This window comes from Centropristis striata, chromosome 21 (assembly GCF_030273125.1).
Source record: "Centropristis striata isolate RG_2023a ecotype Rhode Island chromosome 21, C.striata_1.0, whole genome shotgun sequence".
Taxonomy (NCBI): Eukaryota; Metazoa; Chordata; class Actinopteri; order Perciformes; family Serranidae; genus Centropristis; species Centropristis striata.
Genome location: NC_081537.1, coordinates 11924034 through 11936169, shown reverse-complemented (window position 1 = coordinate 11936169; position 12136 = coordinate 11924034). Strand labels below are relative to the sequence as shown.

The window sequence follows — 12136 nt, the reverse complement described above, 5'->3', positions numbered from 1 at the left end:
AAAGGAAAGAAGGAGAGAGGGAGGCGGAGGGGACTAGATTGAGGAAAGATGGCGAGTTTTGGGAAACTCACAGACTACTTTAATCGGCGTAAGTCACAAGAGGAGCTGCGGGTGGGCAGGAGCTCGCAACGCAGTGGCAGTTATTGCTGCACTGTGGCAGAGGCCAGGTAACCTATGTGTGTCTATGTCTATGTGTCTGTGCACAGGTATTCCAGGATACATGGGGGCATGGCACACTTTGTCTCAATTGCTGTAAACACACATTGTCGCGTCTTTGTGTTTCTCTTTTTGCAACAAAATGTTATATATATATATATATATATATATATATATATATATATATATATATATATATATATATAACAGGAAGTGAATATTGTTTTAAAAAAAGTAAATCTATCAGAGTATCCATGTGTTTCAAACAGGTGTTTGTATACATGTGTGCATGTAAGCGTGTGACAGTGTGCGTATGTGAGCCATTATGTTACATAAGTGTTGAGGTGCGGTGGTTGTGTGCTGTCAGGCATGATGCTGGCTACTATGGATTCTTCCCACTGATGCACTGTTGGATACTGAGGCTTTTTCCATAGATAGAAATGGGGAAAATAAAGTCAATATGCTGCATGTGGTGTGGAGGAGGAGGAAAGACTTAAACAATGCCAGCAGATAATTGAGAGGTTTCTGTAAGTGCCTTGCTCAAGGGCAGATTGACAGAAGGTGAAGAAGAAGGGAAATTGTTTAGTGGCCAGATTGTGTGGGGGATTTGAAGTACCAATTTTAATGTTGCAAATACAATGTCAACTCATACCACCATCCTGTAGTAAGAGTTGACATTGCAGCTGCAGTTGAAATAACCTTAGAAGTATGTGTGACAACATGTTTTATCACCTGCCGAGGACAGTGCAAGGAGACTGTTGAATGCATGTTTTAATGCAACACTCTTTATACCCAGTTAACTGTGTGATGCATATAAGCTTTTTCACACCTGGGAAACTTAATTTGCACTGTTTTGCTTAGTTCTAACAAGTTCTTTCCTTTTGTCACAGTGCTGCAATTAGCGTCCTGATTTCAAACAGAGAATGTTATTTGTTTTGCTTGCTGTAAAAAAAAACTTGGGGTGCAAGTTTAGAGTCCTGCCAATTTGCAGTAGCCTTCTAAAAAGGAAGTTTTAACACATATTCTATTAAATTGCATGTGAGCTGATGTTAGATTACATAACCAGGAAAGTACAAATCTGAGTGCTGGTGTAAAAACCTGCCACTACTCTAGACTTTGAAATAATGCCCATCAAATCTCATATCATTCACTCGCAGAACAAGTGTTAACGTGGGTGGACGTGCGATGCAAAAAAAGCTCTCAGATTCCCTGCCATCACAAATCCAGCATCTCTCTCATCCCCACAGTCTCTTTGTCTCTGTCTCTCCCACTCACTGTCTCTTTCTCACAAGCCACCCCCTTCCTACGCCCGTCCATCTCAACCCATCTTTTTTGCTCCGTCTTGTTTGTTTTTCTATCATTCTCTTTCCCTCTCCTTTGCCCCTTTTTCTCTCATGCTTTTTCTATCTGTTCCACCAAGAAGCAGCCGGAGGGGTTTTGGGGGGAATCAGAGTTGCGACAAGTCTTTCTGTAGATGTTGAACTAGGACAGCTGAGCTCTGTCTCGTCTGCTTCTGACTGAACAGGAGCAGAAAGATGAGTTCAACATCATATCGTCCAACATTCCAGTTTCGTTGAGCCATGTCACCTGCCACCATCTACTGAAACTAATTAATGACCTTGGATCTAAATTTAGATTTGCCAAGAGCTCACACTGTACAGTACTTGCCCCCATTGGTCTTAAAGGACCAGTGTGTAGGATTTTAAAGGGATCTAATCTGCAACCTCTCCGCTTGAAGACACAAAATCCTACACACTTGGACCATTTAAAGCTGTCACTCACACAGATATCTGTAACATTTTTAACTAGGACTTTAGCCCATATTAAACATCATGATTATCTTACAATAAAACCACAAAGTCCACCTTAAAGGTCCAGTGTGTAGGATTTAGTGGCTCCTAGTGATTGCAGACCGACTGAATACCCCTCCCTTTCCAAGCATGTTGGAGCACTTAGGTGACCTGCATGTCACGTAAAAACACGAAAGTTCTAACGTGGAATTTCTGTCCTAATTTCTAATGATTGGACGTTCAAATTCACATTTTATACAGTAGATTACACCCAAATTTACTTCCAAAAGAGAAATACTGTTTCATCACTTACTCTGGGTCAAAGCCATTATGAATGGTGACAAGTCAGTCAGTCCATAATGAATGATGAGTGATGATGAATGAAGCTGCAATGAACAAGTTTATATCCATCAATCTGTAATGGAGAGTGATCAGTCTGCAACTCCACAATGGCTGACCTTTGCACCCGCCTGTCACTTAAGCTGCTCAAAGCCGCTTCATTCAATCTCTTCACTCCCCTGGCTCCTCAACAAATGTTGACTAAATCACTGGCCAATAAAGACAGAGGTTAATCCGTTCATACCCTTTTGCATCATGGGGTCAGTCCTGCTTCTCCCATCCTTTCAAGCTTTGTCACAGTCTTCCTTACTCAGCACTAAAATAGCAACTGCTATCATTGGTCGGTTTTATCTGTAGATTACTTACGTTTTTAATTTCCAAGAAAAAAAATGTATTAAAAAAAGGTGTCAAAAGAAAGATAAGAAGAAGTAGTTCGAAGTAGCATGGTGATAAAACATCTCACCCCCAAAACACACATTCAAACCCAATAAGAACATATGAATACCGAATAAGACTTTTAATTAATGGCTTACTACCAAGCAGTCAGTTTGTCTTATGAATGAACAACCATTTGCTATTGTTCTGGCTTTAGAAGATGACTCCATTAATAAATGGAACATTCATTAATGCTGCAGCAGCAGGAGAATGTTTAAGATTGGATTTTAAAAAAGATAAAAAAAGATATATAGTACTCATTAGTCTGAATCGTTTCAGTCTGTGGCTTCTGCCTTTTGTACTAAAGATAGTTTAATAGACCGTCCTTGGGTCACACACATTATTTGGGTATGTGAGTAAAAAGGAGTGTGTGTGTGTGTGTGTGTGTGTGTGTGTGTGTGTGTGTGTGTGTGTGTGTGTGTGTTTTAGAAGTTGATTCAGCACCATGGATAGTTCTCACTACAGCAGCTGCATTCACCATCACATTGCATTCATCCTGCTACCATAGACAGTCTCTTCCTAGCCGCTTTTCCTTGACGTCAATGGAAAACACCATGGGGTCAAGGAAAGATGTGAAGGAGAATTCTCAAGGACTTAGGAAAAAAATGCACCAACTAGACTTACACTTGGCTACGTAATTACTCCATGTTATTACATGGTGGCAGATCTTAAAGCTAGAAGCATCTTAAATCACTTTCACATTTAAAGGACTCGGTGGTTTTCAGTGGTGAAGTTTGGTTTGGTTTGCTTCCACACTGTGCTTTATCAAGCACACCAAGCATTGTAAACCAATGTCACTCTGTTGACGTTGTCCTTGGTCTATTGGCCAGAATATGTGAGGGAGAGAGCTGACACTTTTTCAAGGCAGGTAACAGACTTTAATGTATTGTTTGCTGAGTTTTTTCACTTTTATGTGGCATTGATCTGTTTGTTGTTTTTGTATGTAGCCACAAGCAACTGTGTTATGTAATCCATATTTCGATAAGGGCCTTTACTTCATCATTAGACCACGTCTGTCCACGAGACATTTTTCTAGCCTGCAACAACCTTGTCCGCCCAGGTGCGTTGTCACCTGCAGTGATCCAAATTTTTGCGGTTCTTTAGTCAGCACCAGAGTTCGATTGAGCATTCACACCAGCAAAAAAACAACTGAATATCTGACAAAACGCACCAGAGTTCGTTTCAAGCTGACCAAACAGCTCAGGTGTGAAAAGCTTGTGAGTAGTTGATCCAGTGTATCCTATACTAAAGGGGAGAAGAATGCCAACACCTTTCTTTAGCATAAAAATAATTTTGACCTGCTCTTTTTATGGCTGCCACTGAGATACTTCAGGGTCACTTCACTTATTTTACTTTATTTCTAAGCAAAAAGGACCATTAAACAACCTGCAGCCAGATTCCCATTTAGCCATGCCTTGATGATGATGTCACAATCTATACAGCAGCTTAAGTCAAGGTTGAGGGCATAAACTCACCATTTATTACTGTATTTATTTATTACTGTCAACTGTCCAGAAAGGTTTAGTGTCAGGGTTGCAAATACTTACAGCTTTTACAGCACACAGCAGAGGAGAGTCAAGGGGTTGCATGTGCTACTTTTAGCATTAAATAGGTCACTAATACAAATTGCTGTACATCTGTGGAAGTGGGTGCAAAGCATATTTTAGCCCGCAGCAAAAAAAAAGTGAACAGAATTTGTCCAAGCTTGTGCGGAACATGTTTGTGGTTTGCTGGCTGTTCTGAAAGTATTTTCACCCATCACCATCACTCCATTATCTTATAATTCTTTTGCTATCTCGTCTTCCTACCCATATTTTTTTTGTTCTTTTTCTGATATATTTTAACACATTTGCACACACAGACTCCGATAAATAAAGTGAGTTGTCTCCCTTGACTGCAGCACCAGAGATAATAAATTTGGTAACAGAAAAATGTGCGCTACACTCCATGCTTACAATTCAGGGCAAGACATTGTTTTTGAAAATGCCGATTGCTGATTGGAAGCAAAAATAAGCCTCTCCTCTCCTCTCCTCTCCTCTCCTTTCCTCTCCTCTCCTCTCCTCTCCTCTCCTCTCCTCTCCTCTCCTCTCGCCCTGTTTTTGTACAAAGAGTCGCTTAGCAACAGGTTTGTAGGATGAGTGCGGCCCAAATTGTCGGAGTGGCCTGGGCCGCCTGTTCAGCCCAGTGTGGCATCATCATGATGTGCTGGTGGGAGGCCAACAACTGTGTTTGTGCATGTGTGCAGTTGTATATGTGTGCGTGCATGTGTTTACCTGTGGCCCCTGAGTTATTTCATCGTATGCCAACTGTGAGGACTTTGTGTATGCGTGTGTGTGTGTGTGTGTGTGTGTGTGTTTATGTGTGTTTATGTGTGCTTCAGGCAAATGCTTTTTCATGCAAGTCGGTATGGATTTCTGAGGAGTGAGAGACCTGCCTGTTTCTATTAGCATCAAAGTGTGTGTGTGTGTGTGTGCTCGGCCTTCATGTATACAGTTACTATGAGCTTCTCCTCTGATATTCAGCAATACAAAAGCATTATTCATCATCAGGCAGTCCCGTGTCCTCCATGTCTCCGCTTTGAATCTCATCCAGGGATTCTCCGATCCCAGGTCAAATATTCACAACTGCAACACCCACCTTCTCTATCGGGGGAGTAGTTTACTCGCTGACAGCGGGCAGATGTCAGTACTTTGCTTCTCAAGCCTGCGGATGTGCTGACTTAGAGCCGGCTGTCGGTTTACCTGATAGCTCCCAAGTGATAAATAGCCTCAAGCCTGAAAATACATCCTGAGCCAGACATCCAAGGGAGTTAAAAGAGAACTGGAGTATTTCACACCAGCACAGCCGCATTTAGAGTTTTACTCAAGAGCACTTGTCTGTAAAATGATGTTAATAATGGCACGAATATGGCTGCAATTCAGTGTGTAATGCATGTACAGCTGAATGATGCTGCATCATTTGATTCTAATTAACGAATTACTGATTGATAATCTGCTATTGTAAAGTTAAGCATTTAATGAATCCAATATGATTAGATGAATAGATGAAAGGCTAATAGAAGTGGCTGTTTTACATCAGCTAAGGATAATTATATTTGATTATAATCATTGGGTCATACGTGAATTTGTATTGCCACAGTTGCCAGTAACTTAGCTACTTAGCTTAGCATTAATACGGAGAACAGGGGGAAACTAGGATCTTGTTAAGACTAAAGAGAGAGAGAGTCTAAAGCAGACCTGGGCATTAGGCGGCCCGCGGGCCACATCCGGCCTGTTGCCTGTCCTTTTCCGGCCCGCGTGAGGTTACCCAGAAATTAGAAATCAATACAATCGCAGTGCTTTTATTTTGAAGGCGATTTACGTAGGCTATAACTGAGTTACCCCAGGTACCTTGTCAAAAACACCTGTTGCTTTTTGCATAAAGTTAATAAATTAACAAGTTAATAAATTCCTTGGTCACCTTGTGAATCCACCGTAAGAAAACGATAGCAAACTTTAGCATTAGCACTTGAGCAAACAAGCACTTTTACTATAGTTAAGACAACAAATATAGCCACTAATATATATGACAGAATAAAATAAGTTTTGACAAACCTTGTGTCCTGTCAGTCAGCCACTATAGAAGCCTTTTAGATACTTTCTATCAACTTTATATTAATTACGACGCACTCGTTATTATTTACCGTTCGTTTTTCATTTAACCGTTCCACCTGTTATTTCCTGTCACTACCTTTCAAAATTAAAGCACCCGTTTCACACTGGACAGCACCTTTTTTTAAATAAAAGCATCAAACCATTGTAAAACACCTAGAAAATGTACAAACATGAAAAACAAGCTAAATAACACAAAAACACCAATAGGAACCTTGCTAAATGTCATTTACATTTGTGTTTAAAATAAATGGAAAAGTGATATAGTGATTGGAGTATTTACTACTTTTTAATGTTATATTTGATTTACTCCACATTAACAGTCTTATCATAACATTTATTATTATCAGTAGCAGCTCAAAACCAGATAATTTACTGTATTTTATAAAGCGATTAAATTAATACTGAGCAGAATTTACTTCAGAGTTTTGGTCCGGCCCCTGTAACCTTTGTGGTATTGGTCATGTGGCCCCTTGGGAAAATTAATTGCCCACCCCTGGTCTAAAGGCAGTTGAGACCAAGTCAAGACAGAGTCAATAGCAAATCAAGTCCCATTCGTGACCATAAAAGGCAACAGTGGCCTTCCAATGCTAATATAGTTATACAGCATTAGAAACACAACTGATCTGTCTTCTTACATCAAACCAATCTAACACAAAGCCAATCAGGCAATGTTCCTTAAAGCTGATCCGGGTTCAAAAGCTAGGAATAAATTGAATAGCCTTGGTTTGAGATCAAGACAATAGCAAGACTTCAAAAAAGAGTGGTCCCACGACTAGATTTGAGACCAAGGCTGGACTAAAGTACTACAGTACTGTCAAGTCACCTTTCCCAACCATGAAACAGTCAAGTGCATAATTAATACTACATCTTGTAGTTTATTATATAGATACTTTAAGACTGAGCCAGGTTAGCTGTTTCCCCCTATTTCCACTCTTTATGCTAAGCTAATTGTCTCCAGGCTACAGCTCCATATTTAATGGACGGAGAGATATCAATCTTCTCATCTGACTCTTTTTGTGTTGGGGTGATCAATCACGATGAGCAAACAGGAATATGTGACGTGCAACAAAACAAAAACAATTACATGTGAAGACATTAGCAGACAGCACTCAGACACAAGCTTATAGATATACTGCTGTATCTGCACACACTGTTCTGTCAGTAGCAGTGTCCTAATGTGCCACTAATGCTTGTGTCAAAATCAAATTGAGACAAATAAATCTCATATCTTAGTATCAGCCCGCTACATTTGTTTTCTAATCTCACTGAAGCCAGGTTGCAGCCGGGGGGAACGCAGCTCGCATGTCCTCGACTGATTTTCAGCTTGTTCTGTACCCAAACTTGTCACGCAACAGTCTGGAGGTCAGTCATTTTCCACTTCTGACAGGCTGACTCTAATGTCTCTAATGCTGTCCACGTTTTATTTAATTTGATCACATCAGGCTGATCAGAGCAGGGGCGTCGGAGGGGGGAGTCGCTGGAGTGGATCAGTATTGTTTTTTCAGGTTTTTATCTCAGTTCTATTATACATGAGACACAGAGATTTTAGGGATGATTTTATGTAACATTAATCCCATCAGTTGTAGTGCAATGTAACACTGGCAATCTAGGGATTGGAACAGTCTTTTGTGTCAATGTCTTGCTTAAAATGTTTTTTTTTTCTTATAAAAGAAACAACAATGTGGTAAAACAAGGAGAAATGCTTTTTTGTACTTGTAGTAATTATGAAAAAACACCCTTCTACGTCTCCTTTTAAAATATAACTTGCATAAAAAAAACCCACCTCACATCTCATCATTGATGTATGTGGATTATTTGACCATGTTGTGGCTTGTCACCAATTTGCTATTAAGCTGATCTTGTGATTGTGGCTATTGATCAGTGTCCTGCCGGGAGCATGAAGTATCAACCACTATAAAAAAAAGCAATTTCTATTGGTTGTGTTCCAAATGGCCTCCAGCTTGATTATGCTGAGGTAGAAGCAATTTTATTATTGATCAGGGCAGCTGCTCTCTTGGTGCTCATTAACAGTGTGGTTTGTGTGTGTGTACCCTGGTGTTTAAAGTCCTGGTATTGTATTGCACAGTAATAGCTTAAAAGACACGTTAACTCTGTTTTAAGAAGTCATTCCTTCTGTTAATACTGACCATTAAAATAGCTACTTATTCGTAGTCAGTGTATTTTCCTACACTAATGGCGGTAAGTACGCCCCCAGTTTGGAGAAGCAGCTTCAAGCAATGAACTGTTGAAGGCGGGGGCAGCAGCAAAGCATATTTTAGCCGCCTGAAAATCAGAAATGAAGCCTGATCTATGCTCTTTTCGAAGACACCAGACTCCATTGACAAAAACAGTAATTTTACCGAGCAATGCAGGTGATTTGCTGTTCTACCTCTGCCTTGATCGGTTAGCTTGTTTGTGTAAACTTTGTTTTGTTTAAGTGTTCGTTAAGATTTACCAAAGTCACACAATAACAAAATAACCAAACAAAATAAAAATTAGCATTGGTATTCCAGAAACACATTTTTTTTTTTAGTTTTGCAAGGTAAAATTGTTGTTGTTTTTTCAAAAGAATTTGGTGGGTTTGAAGAAAGCATAGCTGGATATAAAGGCTTCAATTCCCTGTCAGAAAGTGTTGTCTGATGACAAGTTAAAGTGGTGAAAATATTCTAAAATGTATTTTTAGGTGACTAAAATGTGTTTTGGGTGCGTGCAGGAAACACACTCACTATGCATGAAGTACTATATACAACCCCACTTCAAACTATCCAAACTATCCCTTTAATGTGCTTCCAGTGATGGAGTTAGTTTTCATGGATTTTAATAAGCTGTAATTGTGATAAAAGCTCCATGTCATTGACTATTTCTGCTCTCCAACCAGGTCACTGGAAAGGAAGTTGCAGAGACCCATACTGGCTAAGTCCCGTACTCTCCCCAGCATTCCCCAGTCTCCTACAGTCTCCAGGGTCCATCAGTCTGATCTGATTGGTGGGAGTCCTCCTCACAGAAAGAACCCACCCGCTGAAGACAGCCACCCAAAAGCCTGCACTTTGCCACCTGCAGGTAAAGATAAAGTGGATGCCGACGACTAAACAAATACAGCAGTATTTTCATTGCTTGGGGAAAGTGTTTACCCAAACAGCAGCAGGCGACTTTGTAGAATCGTCTGCGTCTGTGAGATTCTTTCATCTCCTTGGTTTGTTTATTTATTCCTTTGTTCCCATAATGTCTCTAACAAATCGCTAATCCGATTTCGACAAAGCCTGAGTAAATTCTCCCAAAATCACTTCAGCACACAATTATGGTATTGTCGCTCCTTTTCATCCTGGAACGACTGTCTCTGTCTTGACTTATGCCGAAGGAAATGGGACTATTTAGCTTTAGCACTAGTTTCTTATTCGTCCACCAACAATCACTTTATGTCCTTATAGCAATACTCCTGTAAGCAGGCAGATAAGATAAATGTTTCTTACCTGCACTTTGACGTACTCAGTTTAAGGGAGTGTGTTTCTCTGACCCCTTAACTCATAATGTGTGTGCCTCTTAAACTATCGATCAGATAAGTGTTTCATGCTGCTGACACAAGATGAACGAGGCCACTAAAGCTTAAATTTAAGTCCTTAGATATGTCAAACATATCCTGTTTCCCTTTCCTAGACTTCCACCAACGCTTTGCTTCTTTGATATTTGCTCCACCTGATGGAGAGCACACAGCAGCTCTCTGCCTGTGCAGGAGTGTGTGCAAAAAAGATACATCCTCTCTTTTTTCTCTCTCTCTCTCTTGCTTTTAAATCAAACACAATTCCTTCCCCTGAGAAGGAAACATGTCATGGAGAATGCTGGAGCTGTAACCTGCTGACAGAGATAGCTTTCATCTCATGGAGGGCTCTTTTTAAGGTTGAAACCATTTACAGGTGGAATTTATGTGAAAGGAAACCTTACAAGTAGACCTTTGTATTCATGCAGATCAAAAAGGAGCTTTTCCATAAAAACTTTGAATGAACATGAGCTAAATTACTAATAAAAACAAAAAATAGAGCCAAATATTCATCTGAACATTTCGTAGGGATGTAAAAACCTTAGCTGGAGCTTGTTTTCAAACTGTTTCAAAAGTGACCTACATATTTAATACATTCATAATTTCTCAGTGGATAATTAAACATCAGTTGATTCTGCTTCTAGCAGCTCTCACACTTTTCCAAAGTGGGTCATTTGTAAAGTAATCTTCTCTCCGACCCTTTAACACCACATCTGAGACATGGACAGACACTGCAGCTGACAGCAAGCCAACAGTCGTCGCATCAGACATCCTCACACAACCTTTTTCCTCATTCACATGCACTGACACACACCGTCAACAGTGGTCTGTCACTGCTGATTGACGTCACACAACTCGTCTTGGATCAGAGCTCCGCACCGCCACCAGATGGATGATGTTGTATGAGAATTGTCACATTTCAAGTGGTGGAATAAGGGAAAATGCTGCGTTATTATCATCCTTATTTGTGATGTTTAATACAAGAGAAGACACACACACACACACACACACACACACATACACACACACGCTCACACCATCAGCCCTCCACTTCCTAAAACCGCACTCTGTCCTTTGTGTAGCTTTTGAGAGGAAAGAAATTTACAACTTTACAAAGACAGAAAAGAAACTGCAAACATCAGAGAAAAGGAACTTATTAAAATAAGACAAAGTTTTCCACTTGAAGTAAACCGAAGTCCCACTGGATTCACAGAGAGACAGGCAGCAACACAGGAGGTAGCAACTCAGACAAGCACAAAGTTTTTACAATGTTATAAAACAACACAGTCACTCAAAACCTTCTTTATGTGCTAACTCCAGAGCCACCATACAGCCGGAAATTCATTTTGACCATAAATAAACTATCAAGCATCAGAAAAACTGGTTAAGCACATTTTTCAGAAAGCTTCCATTCAAATACCTATTTTTGAAATTCAGTTGATATCAAATGCATGGGAGTTTCAGTATGGTTCAGCTGAAGCTTGTAGCATCTGCAGTCAGCTTCCTCCGTCTCAGATTCCTTCAGTGTTCATCATTTAAGAGTTTTTACAGGGAGCCAAATTATCCACAGAGGTCTCCTCCTCTCCAAAACAAATAGACCTGACAATTAAAACAGGTAAAAAAACACTGTATAAAGCAGTTTCACGTTAAAAATTAGTGTTTCTCAAATGCTGTTTTGGCAGACAGCTTGTCCCTCAGATAACTGAAGACCCAGACGTTCAGCAGGTTTTTACAGGGAGCTGAATTATCCTCAGAGGTCTCCTCTTCTCCAAAACAAATGGACCTGGCAAATAATAGCAGAAAACACAGACGGCTTCTGCTAACGTTTGCTCAGCTTGTTTTATCGGATGACTTAAGATCCAGACGTCCAATGACTTAAACCTTTCATCCGGTTAAAAATATATAGTTGAATAAAACAAGATCGTAAAAATGTGGCTTGAGGCTGGGTAACAAGTCAATTAGTGACAGCTTCTGGCAGACAACATTAACACTAAGTGGATATGACATCATTGACAAGCAAGGTTTGAAAATTGTTGGAAACATTTGGGATGTGAGATGAGAACTCTACAAAACGCATAGCATATGTCGTTCTTTTAGACATTTTAATGCAGAAAACCTTAAAGCACTCCATTAAGCATTAGTGGTTCAAGTTAATGAATACAATTTTAAAAAAAGAAAACATGAAAGAAGAATTGAATCACTTTCTACCTCTCCCTCCCTCTGCCAAC

At 40.0% G+C, this 12136-nt stretch overlaps 1 protein-coding gene across 1 annotated transcript in view; it reads left to right on the top strand.

Annotated features, from left to right (window-relative positions):
* The window catches only part of LOC131959429 (ankyrin-repeat and fibronectin type III domain-containing 1), a 149783-nt gene that overhangs the window by 29020 nt on the left and 108627 nt on the right, over positions 1 to 12136 (top strand). Inside the window, exon 3 of the mRNA XM_059324628.1 lies at positions 9252 to 9433. Within this exon, the coding sequence (XP_059180611.1) occupies positions 9252 to 9433 (182 nt within the window). The remainder of the gene's footprint in view (positions 1 to 9251; positions 9434 to 12136) is intronic.